At 36.2% G+C, this 21205-nt stretch overlaps 1 protein-coding gene across 5 annotated transcripts in view; it reads left to right on the forward strand.

Moving 5' to 3' along the window:
• Positions 1 to 21205, forward strand: part of GPC5 (glypican 5) — a 1343656-nt gene that overhangs the window by 322200 nt on the left and 1000251 nt on the right. For all 5 annotated transcript variants that reach the window (XR_005376464.1, XM_038569867.1, XM_038569868.1 and 2 more), the window contains exon 5: positions 5724 to 5849. Coding sequence is in view for 4 of the 5 variants with exons in the window: in XM_038569867.1 (XP_038425795.1) it covers positions 5724 to 5849 (126 nt within the window). In the remaining variant the exon portion in view is untranslated. The remainder of the gene's footprint in view (positions 1 to 5723; positions 5850 to 21205) is intronic.

A 21205-nucleotide genomic window follows, 5' to 3' on the forward strand; every position in this document is an offset into this window, starting at 1 on the left:
CAAATCTAGACTGGGATGTCATTTGTTAAACTGTTGCAGGCCCAAATGAGAAATTATTAATTTGTGTATGGCCTTGACATATATATAAGCTTTGAATAGATATTCCGACACAGAATGTTTTTCTGTTTTTTAAAAAATACTTTAAATATTTTAAAAATATTTTCTGTTACTCTTAAGACCTTTAAGTAAGATGTCTGAAGTCTAAGGCGAATAACTGACTTAGGTAACATAGCCCCTCAAGGATAATTAGCTGGAACTTTCAGCATCTCCCTACATGTATTATGTTCCTAGTTTTAACTGGAAAGACTCTCATAACTGTAGAAAAATAATTGCATGGATATAGTCACCCTTCTGCAAGTGAAATTTTGAATCATCCAAAGAATATAATATTTTATTCATTGAGACATTTCATGTAAAACTTGAAAAAGAGGCATGATGGTGTGTAGTAGGCCAAACACTGACCTGGGAACTGAACTATGGATTCTTATAATAGGACCAACATTAATTCACTCTGTGGCAGTAGATAAATCTTTTTTACCTCATTATAGCTACTGGTGCTTTATCCCCTTCATTTCCCAACTCAATTTTTTCTGTATCCAATGTAAATCCCTTGGCCTTCCAATGCAGTTACTTCTTGCAACATTACTCTTAATTCCTGTGACCTAAAATCTTCCAAACACAGAATATAAAGTTCTGAGGTAGGCTCTCCCCTCAAGTTTTTGTCTTCACAAACCAATATTTTATCTTAACTTCCACAGACTTTCTTCAGTCATTTTACTCCTAGAGAATTTGTACTAAAGGTGATCACTCTATTTTCAGTACTTCTTACTCTCTCTTCAGATTTTGTGATTTATCCTTTTTTTAATCTTCTTTTTCTATATTTTTATCAATTAAGAAAAACTAAATTATGATATGGTAGCAAACAACCCCAACCTATCATTGGTTCAGGACAAAAAATAAATAAATAAATAAATAAATAAAAAAAATAAAAAAAGCATTTTTCTCCACAGCCTATTCACATTGTAGACCAGCAGAGGGCGCTGCTCAAGATACCCTGGCTTTAAGCCTCAGAGTGACAAAGCTGCCTCCCTGTGACATATTTCCAGTCATCAGGGAAGAGGGAAACAGAAGCTGGCAAACCACACTGGTTCTTAAAGCTTAAGCTTGGAGGGAACATACATCACTCCTGCATACATTTACTAGAATCCAGAGCAAGTCGCATACTCAAGCTAGCTTCAGAGTGGCTTTGTGCTTGGAATGCCGAGAATTGGGATATTTAAGGACAAACTATTGAACCATAAACCCTTGTTATCTCCTTCCCTTTCATACACAAATATTTTCAAGTCTCTTGCATGTTCATACACACACACCTCCTCCCTTAATGTTCATCTTTGGGACTCTACTTTTCATTTCTCACTTGCTTTACTACTCATCATACTGCAAATCTGAAGTCCATTACCCTATTTCAGATGCTTTCGTCATTGTATTAGTTTTCTATGGCCACCATAACAAAATACCACAGACCAGATGGCTTAAACAAAAGACATCAATTTTCTCACAGTTCTGGAAGCTAGAAATCCAACATCAAGATGTCAGCAGGTTTGGTTTCTCCTGAGGTTGTTACTCTCTTTGGCTTGCAGATGGCCACCTTCCCCTTGTGCCCTCAGATAGCCTCTCCTCTGTGTGCATGCACTCCTACCATCTCTTCTTATTGTTAGGACACCAGTCCTTTTGAACTAGGATCTATCCAGATGACCTCATTTGAGCCTGTTTACTTTTTAAAAGCCTTGTCTCAACACACAGATTTTTGAGGGACTACATATGAAAGACATTTTCATTATTTTAAGTAACCTCTCATAGTGGCATTTTATACTCTGGGTAACCTCTCTAGGTTCAAATTTCCTTATTCTTTAATGTTAACAGCTCTTATCATTGATGATTTTCTTCCTTTCTTCATTTCTATCTACTTCTGAGTTCCTTTGACTTTCTCTTACTACTTATTATTTGCCTGAGAGATTTCATCCACTTTCATGACTTCAGTCACCACCTCTGGAGATAATGACTCCCACATTACACATCCAGTCTCCCAATTCCAAGGTTACATATCCAACAGCAAACATCCATGGTATTCATGGTTCTTGAACCAGTAGTTTCAGCATCATCTGAGTGCTTCTTTGAAAAGTAGAATCTTGGGCTCCACCCCAGAACTATCCAATTGAATCTGCATTTTGCAAGACCCGCAGATGATGTTATACATAGTAAGTCTGAAAGTAACATTCTACTTGATTTCTCTTTTCTGTATGTTCTAAAGAAATCCCAAACCAAACATGTTGAGAGTAGGCTTTATATTAATTAGTTTTAACTCATTCATTAATTTAATTACTGATTATCTAGCTTTCTATATGCCTTCACAACTGTTTTAAGATCTGTATTAGTGAGCAAAACAAACAAAAAAGTAACCAGAAAGTCCCTGCCTGCCTGAATCTTTTATACTAGAGTGGGAGACAGATAAGAAACAATAAAACATAGTAAGTAAGTACATGATATGCTAGAATAGAAAGTGATATGCACCATGGAAAGATGAAAATATGAGCAAGGGAAGAGCAATCCTAAGTATAGTGTGGAACATTGAAAGAATTATATTTCCCTTCCTTTATTTCTTCTCCTGGTGAATAGCACTGAGATGACCAATAAGGCTGATTACAAACTGGCCGCCTCTTTCTATTTTTTAACTATAATTCCCATAAGCTCACTCCCCACTAGCTAAACTGCTTATGAGACTATGAACACACAATATTCTCTTTCCTCATTACATTTGCTTATTGTTTTTTGTTGTTGTTTTTGCTTGTGCCTTTTTTTTTTGCATGAAACACTGAAGTAGTATCTTGTTTGTACATATTTCCTGATTCCTTCTCTGTCCTCAAATGTGGCTCCATTAAAACTGTGCTATTATTGTAGATTTTCACCAGCAAGTGCATTGTTAGAAGGTAGAGACTGCCTTGTTTAGCTATAGTGCCAACACAGAGCTTGGTACTCAATAGTGTTTAGTAGTTTGTGACAAGTAACTGATAGCTGCTGGCTTATAGAATGAGTGGAAATCTTCTAGGACACGATTCTTTCTGAGAAAACTCATGCAAAGGCAGGAAGGTGTGTTTGGGGAACAGCAAGTCTTTCATTCTTGTGGAAGCCTAAACTATGGTTTGGGTTGCTGCTGAAATGGAGGTGAGAGTGTGCCTTATATGCCTCTCCAAGAAGTTTGGTTTTGAAGCTGTCGAGATTAGAGAGCCATTGATGGCTATAAGCAAGTGAGTAACATAGTCTAGGGGATATCAGATTTGAATTTTAAGAGGTGGATTTCTTGGAGGATGAGAGGTATGTCACTCTAGTGCACTCATTCCAGAGAGATGATAAGGGCTTTAACTAAGGCAATGAGAGTAGCACTGGGAAAGAGGACTAGGAAGGAAAGATGTAAAGCTTTCTCAGTATGATCTATTTATTGTGAAGACACCATTCATCAAGATTGGAGGAGGAGGTTTGAGGTCCATAAGAAATATCAATTCAGTTATATAGTATCAATTTGGAGATTTCAACATTCTAGTCATTTGTGCCAGGCCTCTTCATTCTAGAAGACTCTTTGATTCCAAACAGATGATCATTTATAGTGAACGGAATTCAGGATGAGTCACACACACACTTTTCTATTTATTTTTTAATTTTTTAAAATTTTTTAAAGATTTTATTTATTTATTCATGAGAGACACACAGAGAGAGAGAGAGAGAGACAGAGGCAGAGACACAGGCAGAGGGAGAAGCAGGCTCCATGCAGGGAGCCTGATGTGGGACTCAATCCTGGGACTCCAGGATCATGCTGTGGGCTGAAGGCAGGTGCTAAACTGCTGAGCCACCTAGGGATCCCCCACCTTTCCATTTATTAAACCCCACTCCTCTAGGAAAGAATCAGTTGGCTTCATCCATTATAGTTTAGTAGCTGCAACATGAGAATTGGTATTTGTTCATGCATTCCAGTTAGTAGGAATATGGCCCTCATGGGGTGGGGGGCACTTATTTTCTAGTAGAGGAAACCAACTTAAAGTATAAATAAGTATAGGGATGCCTGGGTGGCTCAGTCTGTTAAGTGTGTGACTCTTGATTTCAGCTCAGGTCATGCTCTCAGAGTCCTGAGATCAAGCCCTGCATCAAGCTCTGAACTGGTGTGGAGCCTGCTTAAAATTCTTTCTCTCCTTTTCTCTCTCCCCGTTCCCACTTCTCAAAAAAAAAAAAAAAAAAAAATTATAAATGAGTGGTTACTCTGCTAGTGAGAAAATATAGTATACTTTTTTGGGGACTGAATATAAGTTAGAAGTTAAGTCTGATTTTTGCTTCCTGCAGTCATGTTATCATCCCATGTCTGATCAAGCTTTGCTAAATATTTGGTTAAATCCTCAGCAAACACTTGCTGTGGGAACTTCTGATCCATGATTTCAGATTTTACATATTTGAAAATGACATTTATCCTTCCTATAGTCTGTTACTTACAACTCCAACCATTTCCACAAATAGTTCTTTGAAAACCACTAAGAGAGAGAATTTTAAAATTAATACAGTTCAACATCAGTACTGTCAAAATCACTTAATTTTTTAAAAAATTGGTCATTTCAGCTATAATTTAGAGCTCCTCCTCTTTGACCTCATTTTTATTTTTTTATTTTTATTTTTTACCTCATTTTTAAAGAAATTATTTTTAAAATATCAGTGGAGGATGCAATTTCATAATCGCTGCATTTTAACTACTCAACCTGTGGACTTCTGTTCTGCTTTCCTTCTCTTGTCCCTGTCTTCTAGTCCAGAAGACATCTCCTCTGTATTAAGCTAGTGGCTTTTTCATTTCATTGTCCGAAATATTAGCTTATGTAAAAAAGTTCAGAACTATAGATTCTTAGGGCTCAGTTCTTTGAAATGCTACAGTTCTTGGGACCTCAAAGGTTTGATTTTAAAACTTGAAAGTTTTGGCTTTTTAAATTAAAAAGCAAAGTACATTTTGTTGACTTTTCCCTTCCCATAATTGATGGGGGAAAGAGATGTAGCATGAGAAGGAAAAAAAAACAGTTAATATATTAAATACTATTCCTTCCAACAACTTATATTTTCATGCTTTTAAAATATGTTAAATATCTGGGTTTTCTCATAGTTAGTGAAGACATATATTTTATGTTGTTATATACCAAAGAGAAGACTGAAATAGGAAAACCAACCAAATTTAATAAATTTTTAATTAGTAAGCAATTGATTAGCTTGTTAAAAGCCTCTGGCATTTATTTATAGGAAAGTAAGTAGTTAGTATCACTGTGATTTAGATGGCACAGCTAGTAAAGGCTTTTAGGGATACTACAAAAAGTGTGTGTGTTTGTGTGTGTGTGTGTGTGTGTGTGTGTGTGTGTGTGTACCCATCACAACTTCTTGGATTTGAGTTATATAAAATTCATACCCTGCGAAAACTTGGATTCAAAAGAGTAAATTTGAACACTAGCATTCTTAAAAAAAAAAAAAAAAAACTATAGTGTTTATCTTGATTGTTTGAAGAGTATTGAAAATCTATAAAAAATAAGCGGTGAAAATAAAAAAAAAGTTCCATTCTAAAATTTTCACATAACAAATTATACCATTTATATTGGCATTTATTATGGATTTTTGGGTTTAATTGTTTTCTTTGTTTTCTTATTCAGAGAATTTATCAACAGCCTTCGACTGTACAGGACATTCTATGGAGGCCTGGCTGATGAGCTTTGTGTAAATGAATTAGCCGCTGCTGATGGGCTGCCGTGCTGGAATGGGGAAGATATAGTAAAAAGGTATTTTATGTGTAGTAGTATGTGAAAATACAATGGCTCCTTCATCCTTGCTTTCTTTTCCCAGGTCTTGAATGAACCACTTCAGTTTTAACTTTGCCACACAGGTTAGAGTGTACATCAATTTTGTCTCTTTAGTTAGAAATAGATTTGATCCTTTTTGACATTTTAAAAATGTGATAGCATTCTGTGGTATTTGAACATTCTTCCGTTCTACCTACCTCAGACCTACCAACAATCCCACTTTTTCAATAATGTTATTTAACTTCTGTTCAATCCATCTTGTATCTAGTAGCTCATTTTTTTTGTTTAACTTTATGAGTTTTATTTATTTTTTTTTAAGATTTTATTTTTTAATTTTTATTTATTTATGATAGTGAGAGAGAGAGAGAGGCGCAGAGACACAGGCAGAGGGAGAAGCAGGCTCCATGCACCGGGAGCCCGACGTGGGATTCGATCCCGGGTCTCCAGGATCGCACCCTGGGCCAAAGGCAGGCGCCAAACCGCTGCGCCACCCAGGGATCCCAACTTTATGAGTTTTAGAAAGTGAAGAAATTCATTGAAATATGAATACCTGTGTAAAGATTCACTGATAGATGAATATGGGTCTCAGCGGTGTTAATATGTCCATCCTACAAGTGTCTCTTTGTGTGTGTGTATCTATGTAAGGCGGGGGTATGTCCATTTGTGTCTGTTTGAAGCATTATTCATTTTTTTAAAGATTTATTTATTCATAAGAGAGAGAGAGAGAGAGAGAGGCAGGCAGAGACACAGGCAGAGAGAGAAGCAGGCTCCCTGCAGGGAGCCCAACGTGGGACTCGATCCCGGGTCTCCAGAATCACACCCTGGGCTGAAGGCGGCATTAAACCACTTAGCCACTGGGGCTGCCCCATTTTTATGTTGTCAATTGTTCTCAAGCTCAGGAGTGAATTTTTTTACCTTTTATTCCTCATTGTCTAGAATTTCTTTGACATTTTCTTTTCCTTTGCTTCCTATAACTGATTGTACTCTGAAGTAATCTCCTGAGCTTGAGAAAGGCCTAAATTCTCCATAATGTATAACACTGGTCAATAATAACTGGATGGAAATTGGTCTTTTGATTTTCCAATGCTGGTGATTGTATAGAATATAGGCTTGGGTTGCATTTGGATTTGAATGTTTTAGTATATTTTATTTTGAAAAATCTACAAAAAGAAAGATAGGGTGTTAAGTTTTCTGATTTACAAAAATGCCTACTCCGCATGAAGATAGGTAGTTTAGTTATCACAATAGTGATACATTTATTTAAAATATCATTAACCAAAAAAAATCATTAGCAAATTAAGCTTACCATAACATATACTCCAATTAAATACATTTAAAATAATAAAAATTGTTTACATATTTCTGTGTGACCGTATTTATTATAGTTAAAGCTTATATTCCTGATACATTAAATGGTTATCTTGTAGTTTGTATCTGAATATGTCATAGAAATTCTTAGATTTTATAGAAAAAAATTACTAAAGACAGGAACATAATTAAATAAAATGTTTGGCTGACATGGCTAGTGTTCTTTTTTCACTATGTTCTTTGGATGTTAGAATGTATTTTCTAAATTTATTTTTCTTGCTTTTATTCAGAGCACTGATAGTATGCCTAAAACTTTGAGGTCTTATAGCTTTCATTTCAGTAAAAATTCTACCATTTAGATCTAATAACTAAATTATACTTTGGCTTTTGCTTTCTCTTTTCATCTTGTTCAAGCTGGAATTGAACTTTTTTGTGTATTAATGATTTTTCTACAAGGGCTAATGAGAATCCCATGGTGATTGATGAAATATTTAGTATATTATAAGGACATGTAATATATTGCATTGTATCATATCATCTCATTCTAGAGCTGCAAGAACCTTAGTGTCAACTTGTCCTACTTCTTTTGACTGTTTGGTCTGGAGTTTATATAATACGAAATGCTGTTGGGGAAATCAGTGATTTGGGAAAAGTTTTTAGAGGGATAGTATTTTCAACTCAATGAATATATTTTCTTCTATATCATATATTTCTTAAGACCTCATTCATGGTTTAGGAATTTAAAAAACTCATCTTTAGCAAGAATTCTATATACAAAGCATCCGCAGTTCTAATAAAGAAAATAAGTGAATTTCGTTATTCTCATTTGCTTCCAGAGTATTCTCCCCTCCTGTCTGTCAGCCACTTCCAAGGGCACTGTTTGACTCCACTCTCCTGAGAACAGCTTACACTTTGCCTTAGTCTTCTCTGAAACACCCCTTGTACCTCATCACCTTAACTGCCATTTTCCTATCATTGAGAGTATTTCTTCTGGTCCATCCCAATTTCATGGGTTCACAACCCACTTGCCCTTCTCTTGGCTCCCCTAGTAGCAGACAACCTCACCGCTGGCTCTCTAGCACCATCTCCAGGCTACTTCTAGTATGAACATTTCAGCCCTGATTATTTTCTCCTTCAGCCAAGGTTTTATAAGCATTATCTCATTTAATTCTTCCAAAACATGACTCCCTAATTGCTCCAAAACAAGCTGATTGGTTGGTATCTCTTTTCTATTTGACCTTGAGAAAACCCTCATGGATACTTGGCTTTTAAAAATATATATATTAAATTGTATTTTTATTTGTGGCTCAGACAATTCTTGATATAAATATATAGCAGGATTTTTTTTTCCCTTCAATGCAAAGTCAGTGCTAAAATCTAAATATCCATCATATCTGGTTAATTATGGTGTCTTCACTATGGAATATTAGGTGTTAGTCAAAAACAATACATATTTTTATCTACTACTGTGGAGTAATTTCAAATAATTATTAAATTAAAAATAGTTAAAACTAGGATATTACGTATTTTACCAGCAGATCTGAATAAATAAAAAATAGCAATATTGGTTCTGCATAGAATATTTTTGAATAGTTATATGAAAAGTACTACTACACTTAAGTATTGAGGGGCTTTTTAAAAATTTGCATTGTATTTATGTTTCATGACAACAGATGTTGCAGTGATGTTAGAATTACAGGCTGTTATTCTTCTTTTTATAATTCTTTTTTTTAAGTGAAAGCCCTATTTTTATATTCAATTTCTAACTAATTTGGATTTCTGTAGTAATTCTACTAGGTATAGTTTTGTCAAAGCATTAATGGATATGGTTAAATACGGAACTAGTGAATTTATCTAAGAAGACTTCAATATTAAGGCAAGTCCCAATAAATGCTGCAATGTTGAATTATTAGCTACTCTCTCCTTAAGAAAATAGGAAGTATAGCAATGATCACTATGTGAAAGCACTAAAATCCTCAAATAAAATACTCATTTCAGAGACCTGCACATTATTTGAGATAAATAATGCCCTTGAATTTTGAAGAAATGAATATCAAGTGAGTGTATGCCACATTTGGGGATAATAGTGTTTTTCCCCTTTCTTACGATAGGTTATAATACTCATTGGATTCATTCTAGAGAAATTATGCCAAACATATCAATAGGATAAATTGGTAGCTGAGACTAAGTCTATCATTCATTATAAGAGCAAAGTGATTATTTTGGCAAGACTTCTTCTCCTGAAGGCATTTTTTAGGAGATGATTGATAAGATTATTTATGTGCACAGACATGCTGTCTGGAAGAATAGGAGAGCCATACTGATTGTTTCAATATTATGACAGTCCTATAAAATTGGGTGAAATCACCTTTGTGCTCATCCAAAGAGGTGGAATTCTTTTGTGATTGTAGATAAAAAAAAAATCTCATATATCTGTGGTACGTAAGGAGTATTTAATTTGTGAAACAAAAATCTATTTTAATTCAAGTGATTTTAAAGACTGCATGCCTGTCATATACTCTACTGCTATGTTGAGTTCAGCAGTTCAAAGAATTTCTGGTTCAAGATGAAAATGTATGACTGAATTCCATGCAGCCTCTATCTCTTGAAGTCCCTCTTACCTACCCCTCCTGTCTCTTCATCATGAAACAAAATTGTTCTCTGAAAGGCATGTCAGTCTTTCTGTTCTCAGAGCTCTGTTCTCAGTTCTCTGTGATTACAAATTGATTATTTGATGATTTGTGCTGGGCTTTCTGAGTATTGAAGTGCAGGTGACAGCTCCTTAATTACCAGAGCTTCCTTTTCCCTTCTGACTAATAGACAGATAATTCAATTACTCTCCCCCAGTCTCCAGGAATTTATGACCTGCACAACAACTCTCAAACTAGCTAGTAGCCGTGAGATATACTAGTATAATTAATAATCCACATGATTTCTACTTCATCTTGAGTTAGTTATTGTTCCTTAATGCTGCTTTCATAATTCAGTGTTTTCCTTTCAAACTCTTATGATAAGGTGCCCCTTCTCAACATAATATAATTGACTTTTAAAAAATCAGATAAAAATATAAGACTTTAGAGGACTCTGAAACTTCATGCTTATCTATTATCAGATTTCCAGACAATGATAGTTTTCCTGGAAATTATAGATAGATGATAGATAGATAGATAGATAGATAGATAGATAGATAGATAGCTGAATGTATCTGTCAATTTATTTTGTGATACAAAGCTACAAAGCTACAAGCTGATCCCTGTATGCTCCTCCTTGGTTCATACCTCTCTTTAAAAACCTTACATTTTTTAAAAAAATTTTCATTGAAGTGTCAATATAGTATTTTGTAACTTCAGTTTTTTTTTTTCCTTTACATTATCTATCTGAAATGCTACTTCATCTTCAGTCTCTCTTCTTCTTCCTGACCTTGCTGCTTTCAACTATATTTTATTTATTTTTTTAAACACCTGGCCTGGTTTGCAAATGTTAGGGACTACAAAGCAGTCAGATCTCAGGATTGTTCTGATTTTCATTAATGCAACAACTAGTTGCTTTTCCTGCATTGCAAAGGCAGTATGTTCTTCGTGAATTAAACAACAGTCCGTTTTATATTTCTTTTTTTTCCATTGCAATTTCTGTCTATTCAATCGGGTTTCTAATATTGCTGAAATATACCTTCATAATAATCATCATACCTATGGCCCATCTGATTTGGTTCAGAATTCAAAGCGGCTTAGGAGATGTGGTTAGGGGATGCCCCCAACGCTTCTTCATCACAGAATTCTACCTTGGGCCCTGAATTTCCCACTATTTAATGGAGTGATTTTCAACTACATCATTTTCTCCAGGCAACTGTACATGCAGCTTTGCCAAACTCCCACTTTCATCTTGAGTCATCATGGAATGAGACTCATTTGCGTTTGGTCGTAACCTCTAACTCCACCATGACACCTATAATATTTTTTGCATTTGTATGCCATATATCTTCTCTCTTCTTATCTACTGCAATTTCTTTTATAACAGAACTCTTGTATTACCTGACAGGTTAAGAATGATTAGTATCACTGAACACCTATCAGTAATTTTTTAAAGAGAAGAGGACTCTGAAGAACAGGAATTTTTATACAGGTTATTGAAAACTAAGAGATTTGGGAATCGGAAAGGTGACTTGGTGTTAATACTTTGGTGGGGAATACTTTGGTGTGCGTTCAAAACTGAGTGCTGAAAGATGAGAAGAAAAAGGATGAGTGATAAGAGTTTCTGCCTATGGCTGACTCAAGATGTTGGTTAGTTGATTTTCTAATTTAATCTTAAAATCATGCATGTCTCATTATGTGAACTTCCACAGACATTTTTGGGAAACCAGAGTCTAAAGAACTCTAAGAAGCCTATGTGTTCTGGGTTAGAGACATATTAGGTGTGATGGTCTTTATCACAGACAGAGAAGGCATCTAGGTTGGGGTGGATAAAAGAGCCAAAGTCTGCCTAAGGTCAAAAGCCTGAGTTTATAATCCTCAGTAACAGATGACCTGAAATACTTCTGTTCTTTTGTAAGACAAATAAAAAATTATGGTTTTAGATATATTAAGAGGAACTGTCCAATCCGTCCAATTCATCCTATTGTAGAATACACATTTTTGGTCCCACAGGACAAATGCAGATGTGGCTGATGTGTCAGCCTTGCAGATGTCTTGGTTGTACAATCTCACTCTGCCTTACTCTAGCTCACTTGCTTGGCAAATAATTTTTCTTTAAATGGTGCTCAAAGTAGTTTGATACTATAGAAAATGACATAAATGGTAGCAAGGGGATGCACTTTTTATCCACTTTGCTCCAAGTTCTGACATTCCTAACTAGCGTTAGAAAACCTAGGAAAAAAAAAAAAAAAAAAAAAAAGAAAAAAAAAAAGAAAAAAAAAAAAAAAGAAAAGAAAACCTAGGAAAATGCCCATTTTTTCTCAGGTCAGTATACATATTTTGGCCTTTTCTAAAAATGCTCTATTAATTTGGTCACTGAATGTTATCCCATCTTCTGAACTGATGTGTTACTTCTGAATCCCTCTTCACTGGCTGACTGGTTTAGCAGCCTCCTGTCTCCTGTTAAGTGTGTGATCATTACATTCAGGGAACTGGACTCAGAAGGGTGAGAACGGGAGCTGATTCATTAAAACCCACTCAGAAGGCTCCTCTCTATCTTATCACTTAGAATGAAATCATGGCCAATTCTCAAAACCCTTTGGTCACTGATAGTGTCTAAAGGACATTTTTTTTTGTCATCAGTCCCATAACCAGCATAAATTCCCACAAAAAGTCTAAATTATGTAACAAAAAAAATCTAGTCCAACGTAATAATCAAAACTCAAAGTGGTCATTTCTCCCCCTTCCTCAGTTGGGTACTAAGTCACTCTAGGAGGTGCCTATAGTGAGGAGTGAACCACCTCATGTTTTCCTCATCTATTTGCCAGCCTTATGTTCTCCTTGACCTCCAGGCAATGTTTCAGACTCTCCTTTGCTTGGAGTTTGGGAAAGAAGTGAGAGAGAAGAGGTAAGAGAAAGGAATGCTCTTTTTGACTGATAATTTTGTATTTCTCATTACTGAGTTCTAGCTTGGCAGGTATTAAGAACCCATAGTGTAAGAGTTTGTGTTCTCAAGACAATGCTTCCTCTCCATTTTTCTTCCTCTCACAGTAAACCTCTGGCTCCTTTCTGCTGAGATCTTCTGGTGGGGTCTTTTCTCCAACATGGTCTTCTCTAGACCATAGAAATGTTGCTTCTAAAAAAAAAAGAGAGAGAGAGAGAGAGAGAGAAAGAAAGAAAGAAAGAAAGAAAGAAAGAAAGAAAGAAAGAAAGAAAGAAAGAAAGAAAGAAAGAAATGTTGCTTCTCTCTCTAGCTTTTGGTGGAGGAAGTACAGCCTATACCTAGTGTAGCTGCCTCTCTTTACTCTGCTGCTAGGCAAGGAACTTCCTCTACAAGCATGGGGTACCATTCTTAGGCATAGATCTACCAGTTCCTTTTATTTCTTTTTTTTAAAGATTTTATTTATTTATTTGAGAGAGAGAAAGCAGGAATAGGGGGAGGGAGAGGCAAAGCCCCCACTGAGCAGGGAGCCTGACATGGGACTCGATCCCAAGACCCCATGACCATGACCAGAGCTAAAGGCAGACACTTAATGGACTGAGCCACTCAGGCACCCCAGCTAGTCCTTTTAATCTTTCAAATGCAAAGGATCCCTAAAGCCTCTCTCAGTTAGGATGAATGAATGTGAGAATGCCACAACTGTCCAACACGTTTCTTCTAAGAAATTCTCTCCCTCAGCCTCTTCAACCTCAATCCTTTTATACAATTAAGGTGGATTTGAAGATGATGAACTGCAAACAGTTTTTAGTCATCTAGTTTTTGTATCTAGCACCTGAGTTTGGAATCCCATCTATTGTCTTATTCTTGGCTATTTTAAAGAAGGCCATTTTAGCATCCTTTTGCATGCAGTTGGAACTGGTGTGTAGAAGACAGAAAACTAGATTCCATGTTCAAGATACTGCAGTAGACCTTGAATGATATGCAAAGGTAAGACATTGTCCCCACCTCTGAGGGGCTTAGAATCTAAAAACAAGTAGAGAACATGTTCACAATATGTACACAGAACAGATGCTGTGAAGTAAGGGAGACCAAAAAAATCTCACAAGCTTTCAGATAAATAATGGAAATCTCATTTGATTGAGGGCATTCAAAAAGTATTTAATAGAAGAGACAATATATGATATGAGTCTCCATTCATTCATTTTTTCCCATTCATTCATTTAAAATAACTTCTCTAAAATATTTATGGATGAGATTAGATGTTGTCTGGGAGTTGCTTTTAAAATAATTCAGTGAATGGGGAGAAGAGGGTCATGCAATATATAAAACGGTTTTCTGTGTGAGGATAATCATGGGAGCCATATTATGGGTACAAGGCCACTTATTCTCTGTATTTGTATATGTTTGAAAATTCTATAATAAAACAAAAGTACAAAAATGATTAAGACATAAAGAAATTACATTGTCAAGTAGCTACTCTGTCACATTGTTCTCAGAGACACATGAGCTGTCTCTCATTAGATTAGGATATAGAGGAGACACAGAACAAATAATTACAAGTGTGAATAGTTTGCAGAATCTTTAAGGTTGGATGGAATTTTAATCAGCAGACCTGGAAGAAGGAAGAGTAGGAACAAATGCAGTCTCGAAAGAAATACTTCAACTTTGGTGGCATATTAATTGCACTATTCCTATTTGTGGATAACCTTTTTCGATTATTTTTTCTTCTTCTCAACTGTCTCATTTGAGCTTCATGGCATGTCCTATTTATTATTAAGCCTTCCTTTGTCCATTATACCGGCCATTCATTCAGAAAGCTCTTAAAGCCCAGATATTACGAATGTTAGGCTCAGGAGCCAGGCTACTAAGGTTTTTCGTAAAAATTAGCCACTTACTAGTAAAGTGAATTCAGGCAAATTCGTTAACCACTAATTGTATCAGTTATGCTATTTTAAAAATGTGGCTGACATTAATACCTATCTCATATTTGAGAATTAAATTTTAATTACAGAAACAATTTAGAGTACTAGCTATCACATAGGAAATATTCAACAACTGTTAAATCTTCATATTATTAGGCACTATATACTCATGTAATTCAGTAGGAATGAAACTCTATAGGATTCAACTTCTCTCTTCATTGGATAAATTCTAACATGGATCAGAAGACTTGAACTTGGAAAATGAAGATATGTATGGAGGCTAGTTTGTGAGTCAGTAAAAAATAATATTAGGGGTCTTGGTTTGGGATTTGGAGATAGTCCCTTATTAATATTTTAATGATATTATTTAATATCTTAAATGACAATTTCATTGAGGTTGTAAGTAAAAAATATACATCTTAATAGGCAGTTTGTCAAACACTGTAACTGTAGAGAGTTATTGTCTGACTTGTACCCACTCAACATATCAGTTTTCATAAGGGATCACTAAAAGTTAAGATACAAAGAAAACGCATTATAAAATAAAAACATTTTACTCCTAAGCAGTAGTTTGGGAATATTCAGTCACTCACTGAGCGTCTTAAGGTTGATCATTAATGAACTTTCAGTTGACTGGAAATAAATCTCCGAAGCCATACTAAATTTCAGTATGTCACCCACCAGATTGTTTTGGTGACATGACAGTTTTAAGGCTGCTACACTTTTAGCTATTTCTTTCCATCCATTGAATTCCCAGAGGAAACACATATTGTGAACAGAATCCCTAGAACAAAATGAGATTGAACATCAGCCATCCCTGTGTCTCTACTCAGTTTCTAGCCAGACCTACAATAGTACACATATTTTTAACCTGTTCATTTGTTTCCATCAGGGATTGTGTATAGAGGAAGATTTAAAAAAAAGATAGCAAGATAAAAGTTTACTAAAGTGGAAACCTAAAGGACCTTTACCCATCTGTTTGGCACAGAAGTTGTTATCTCTTTGGGGTTATGGATTTCATCTCAGTTCCGTAGACGTGTGACTTCCAGATTGTGTTATTGCAAAACAGCAGCCGTCTAAAAGGCCTCCAGGATGCCTATACCTATTTTAGCCGGATCAGTTCCTTATTTATCCTTCATTTTCATATTGAGCTTACATGTGAGAAACTGTTCCCTATTCAGTGAAATAGGTGTAAGTTTGTTAAACTATAAAGAGGACACATAGTTTTTCTTAGTCTAGTCCTGTATTTCCACAACATAGCATATAAATTCATCAACGAATGATTATATTTTAAAATGCCAGAAGAGAGATGAGAGAGAACAGTCATTTATTCATATACTTTCCTCTTCAAATAGACTCCTGTAGAGTCTCATAAATTTTATTAGAACATCTCATCAGTTATCAGCACATTTTATTGCCCGACCAACAAAATCCTTATTTTCTGATGCATTTTTCCAGGCAAATTATATAAGCTTTGTTAGATATTGTTGAAATGGGTTTCCAAAATCTGATTTGAACTTACGTGCATGTTAATGAACGTCACATACGAAGAATATTGACCTTTATGTTTTGACGTATCTAATTAATATAATTAATTATTTCATTGTTCTGAAGATTTCATTTTCTCATAACTATACTGAAATGAGGAAATGTTTCAAGATTTTTGTTGTTGTTTTCTTTTCCTGGGGAAATAGATGAATGCAAATTCCTTTGAGTATTTGTTTGTATAACCTACTAACAAAGTTCTGTCTTTAATCAGCTGTATATGTAATGGCAGCCATAATGAGTTCCAGATATAAATCTTTCAGGCATTGAATAAAAAATATAAGAGTCTTACAATCATGGAGGAAATGAATCTCAAGTTTGGAAAGTAGCTTAAAAGTTAGTCCATTCTATACAGTACAAAACTCTAAAGAATGGTTGGGAGAAGGGAAAATGTAATAAGAAAATTTTGTGCTCTATACACTTTGAGGTAATGCTTGCATTTTTTATAACATGACCACATTATTATAATCAGAAAAATGGTGCTTTCATCTTAAGAGATACAATACAATTTTCGGGTTTCCTCTATCATATCAGCCAATTTTTAACCTGAACTGGTAAATTGCTATACACTTCTTTCCCCCATTCTATACTGTCTGACAGCAAGAAAGCCTTCCTTTCCTATAAATTGAAGACTCATTGCTGTTGGTAATGTATTAATACATGATGTGTGACGTAAGCATACTCCTCTAAATTTCATACAAATTAAATATGAAATGACAGTTATGTATTGGATGAAACATTGGTCCTATTTCGCATTACTCTGGACAAAATCTAGGCATTTTTAGGTATACTGGATCATTAAATCAACAGCATTTTGGATAATATATTTAAGTTATTTTGCATCAAACAAAACTAATATCTTCTTTTAGTTAGCATGGCATATTTAAATATAAAGAGTACTGCAAAATAGTAAAATATGTTTGGTGCTATTGGTTTATTAGTGAGTCACTGACATCTAATTTGAAGTCACATTTCTCAATTGGGACACATGGTTCTTCAGAGGTAAGAAGCGACGCATGGCAGGGCAGGAGCCACAGCATCAATGGAACCGGCAGTGATTGGACCTCCTCCAGCTCCCCAGCAGAGCCAGCGCAGCCAGGGGCCTGCTGCCCGGATGGCTATTGGTTCTTAAAGCTCCTTCAGGCAGAAACAGAGTGGCTGGAGGGCTGGTGCTGCCAGATGGACAAGGAGACCAAAGAGAACAACCTCTCTGAAGAAGTCTTAGGAAAAGTCCTCAGTGCTGTGGGCAGTGCCAAGCTACTCATATCCCAGAAGTTCCAGCAGTTCCAGGGCCTCTGTGAGCAAAACCTGAACCCTGAAGCCAACCCACGTCCGACAGCCCAGGACCTGGCAGGGTTCTGGGACCTGCTACAGCTGTCCATTGAGGGCTGGCAGCTGGTAGAAACCCCCGAGAAGAGGAAGGTGAGCATGGAGCAGTGTGGAGGGGAAGTCCAGGGACAAATTACTGGTCAGCACTAACCCTGACCACATCAGTCAGTGCTGCTTGGCTCCTTTCTCTGTGTGTGGTCTTTGAGCTGGGGGCTCATGTTCATCAGTGCGCGGGGTCTACGCTGGACTCTCGTCCAGCATGCCACTCGCTCCCCAGAAGCATGCCATCCTGCCCTGCATGTCCAGAAGTGGGGCTGCTAGGAGACCATGCCTACAGCCCTGAGCACTCATACAGACGTGGCTGTTGGGACTTTGGAGGCAGAAAAACAGTCCTCCTGGGGCCAGCCTCTAACATGAGGCGTGGGATTCCTTATGTAAAACCATGGCACCCAGTGGCCCTTGTGGTTATTGGAAGAAAAAAAAAATGGGCATAGAGTAACGTATTAGGTATATTAGTTAGGGTTATCCCAAGAAATAGAACTAATGGTATCAGTAGTATCTATCATCTATCTATCTATCATCTATCTATCTATCTATCTATCTATCTATCTATCTATCTATCTATCATCTATCTATCTATCTATCATCTATATAGAGAAATTTTAAGGAATTAGCTTATGTAGTCATGGAGGCTGGCAAGTCTTAGGTCTTTAGGGCAGGCTGACTGGCTGGAGATTCTGATAGAAGCTGATATCTTAGTCTTGAGTCCAAAAGCCATCTGGAAGTAGAATTCCTTCCTCTTCTGGAGACCTCAGTTTTCCTCTCAAGATCTTCAAATGATTGGGCAGGCCCCACCCACATCGTGGAGGTAATTTGCTTTACTTAAAGTCTGTTTTAAATGTTATTCACACTTGGGGAAATTTGAGTGGCTCAGTTGGTTAAGCTTCCAACTCTTGATTTCATCTCAGGTCATGATCTCAGGGTTGTAAGACCGAGCCCGGCGTGCAGCTCTGTGCTGGGCATAGAGCCTGCTTTGAATTCTCTCTCTCCCTCTCTTCCTCCCTCAGATCACTCTCTCTCTGTTTCTCTCTCAAAATTAATTAATTAATTAAAATAAATGTTAATCACATCTAAAAAATACCTTCACAGCAACCTGTAAACTAGTGTTTGATGAAACTATTGGGTACCATAAATATATCCAAGTTGACACACAAAATTAACCATCACAAGTAATATTCTAGGTGATGAATGAGAGGGCAAGTTAATGCTGTTTTGGAGCTGCTGTTCTAGAGATGGATGTGGAGGAGGCTGTGTTCTAGTAAATCTTCAGGGAAAACTCTGGAAGAATCATATTTAAGCTGAAAAATGTGGGAAGATCTTGTTTTTCCAAGTAGAGATAATATCATATCTCATGTGTCTGAGGAACAGAAGAAGAACCAGCATGCACAACAGAGAGATATGAAGGATGTGGAAGAATTGTCTGTAAAGAGACTGTTGATGGGGCAAGTGACTGCTCACAGAGGTCAGGGGAGAAGTTTGGATCTTATTCTAGGTACTTTGAGAAGTAATTGCAGGTATCAAGCCAAGACTCATATCATCTGGATGCTTCATGGAGAGTAATTTTGAATATACAGTTGAGAGAAAAACAATACAATCATAATGGTTCATATTGGCTAATCTGTGCGTGGTGTGAGAGAAGAAAAATGATAAAGAGAAAGAAATGGCACATGTACCTCTAAAGAATAAAAAGTTATCCATAGTGAATGAAAACCTTTCATATTTGTGTTATCTAGGAAATGTCAGTCTTATTGCAGAGCAATGCATACCACAAGGAAACTACAAGCATATAACTACACTGAGGATAAAACATGCACAACATATATCACAGAGAGACTCCCCTTCCCTCCCCATTGAAGTGTTCCTCAAATGAATTAGAAAAACACTAAAAATCTAATAGAAGAGTAGACAAAATACATGAATAGACAGATCATAGAAACTTATCAGGGGCTCTTAAACATATGAACAAATGCGCTCAGCTGTACAAATTAAAGAATTTCTAACACAAATCAAATAAAAGCAAATTAAATTTTAAAATTTGTTGTTTTCACTTATGTTAAAAAGATAATTAGATTTGATCATTCACAGTAATGACCAAGGTGTGGAGAAAAAGGTATTTCAATCCTAAATAGGAGGGGCAATCATTCCTACATCTTTGAAGGGCAATTGGACAAAATCTGTCAATATTTCAAATGCATATGACCTTTGTTTTTTTGGTTTTTTTTAATTTTTTATTTATTTATGATAGTCATAGAGAGAGAGAGGCAGAGACATAGGCAGAGGGAGAAGCAGGCTCCATGCACTGGGAGGCCTGATGTGGGATTCAATCCCGGGTCTTCAGGATCGCGCCCTGGGCCAAAGGCAGGCGCCAAACCGCTGCGCCATCCAGGGATCCCTGCATATGACCTTTGAATCAATTTTTTAACATTTAGAATTTATCCTCTGGTTTACTCATATATGTGAACAAAAGAGCATTGCATAGTTTATGGTAGCATAAGGTATGGATGACAAAAATACCTGTTAATAGAGAAATAATTAATGGCTATGGTATATTCAAAAACAGAATATAACATAGATTTTTAAAAAGAGAGAGGTACATTCAAGTAGTGATATGGAAATAGCTAGAGAAGAAGTGGGCTGGAGTATATTTATAGGAAGAAATAAATGATTGCTTATATTTCCATGTGTTTTATAATTTACTTACCATGTGCTTTCAGTTCTATTCTAAAAAAATAAAAGTAAAATTATCCATGTAAAACATTAAAAGAAAATTATCTGCCTTTCTGAAATACAGAAAGATATATTACTTAAGAACAATATCTTGAAAAGCCTATGGATCAAATGAAAGTAAATTGGCCAATAAAATAAAAGCAAATAAAAATTTCCTAAATAATTTTCAATGTTAAGGTTTAGAATTATTTGAGAAACCATTGCATGAAACACGAAGAAAATAGTACCTTTTGCCCTGAAGGCCAAACCAGTGGTTTGGAGATTAAAAGATGTTGGGGACAGACTAGCACTGCCTCAAAACTGCCTCTCCCCACTAACTGGGGAGATACCCACTAACTGGGAGATCCCAGTCAATTTGGGATCTCAAACCCAACCCGGTTCTCACCTCTCACACCTCAGATAAGGAGATGTGCTTTGGACTGAATGTGTTCTCTCCAAAGTTATATGTTGAAACCTAACCTCTAGTGAGATGATATCAGGAGGTAGGGCTTTTGGGAGGTCATGAGACTCTTCCTTCAAGAATGGGATTAGCTTTGACCAGAGACCCAAATAGATCCCTAACGCCTTCCCCCATGTGAGGACACAGCGAAAAGATGACCAGGACTCAACCTCTCCGCAGACACTGCATATGCTGGCAGTGTCCTTGATCTAGAATTTCCCAGCCAACAGAACTGTGAGAAATAAATGTGTGTTATCTATAAGCTCCCCCAGTCAATACTGTTTCTGTTAAGCAGCCCCACTGGAGTAAGATAGATTGGATAGAGATAAGGAGAGAACTTGGTGATTGTTAGTTAGATTGCCTCTTTAGTGATTTTATTACAGTTCCTGCAGTATCATACCAGAATGAATAAATTTATCACGTAGATGGTTTAT

This window comes from Canis lupus, chromosome 22 (assembly GCF_011100685.1).
Source record: "Canis lupus familiaris isolate Mischka breed German Shepherd chromosome 22, alternate assembly UU_Cfam_GSD_1.0, whole genome shotgun sequence".
Lineage (NCBI taxonomy): Eukaryota > Metazoa > Chordata > Mammalia > Carnivora > Canidae > Canis > Canis lupus.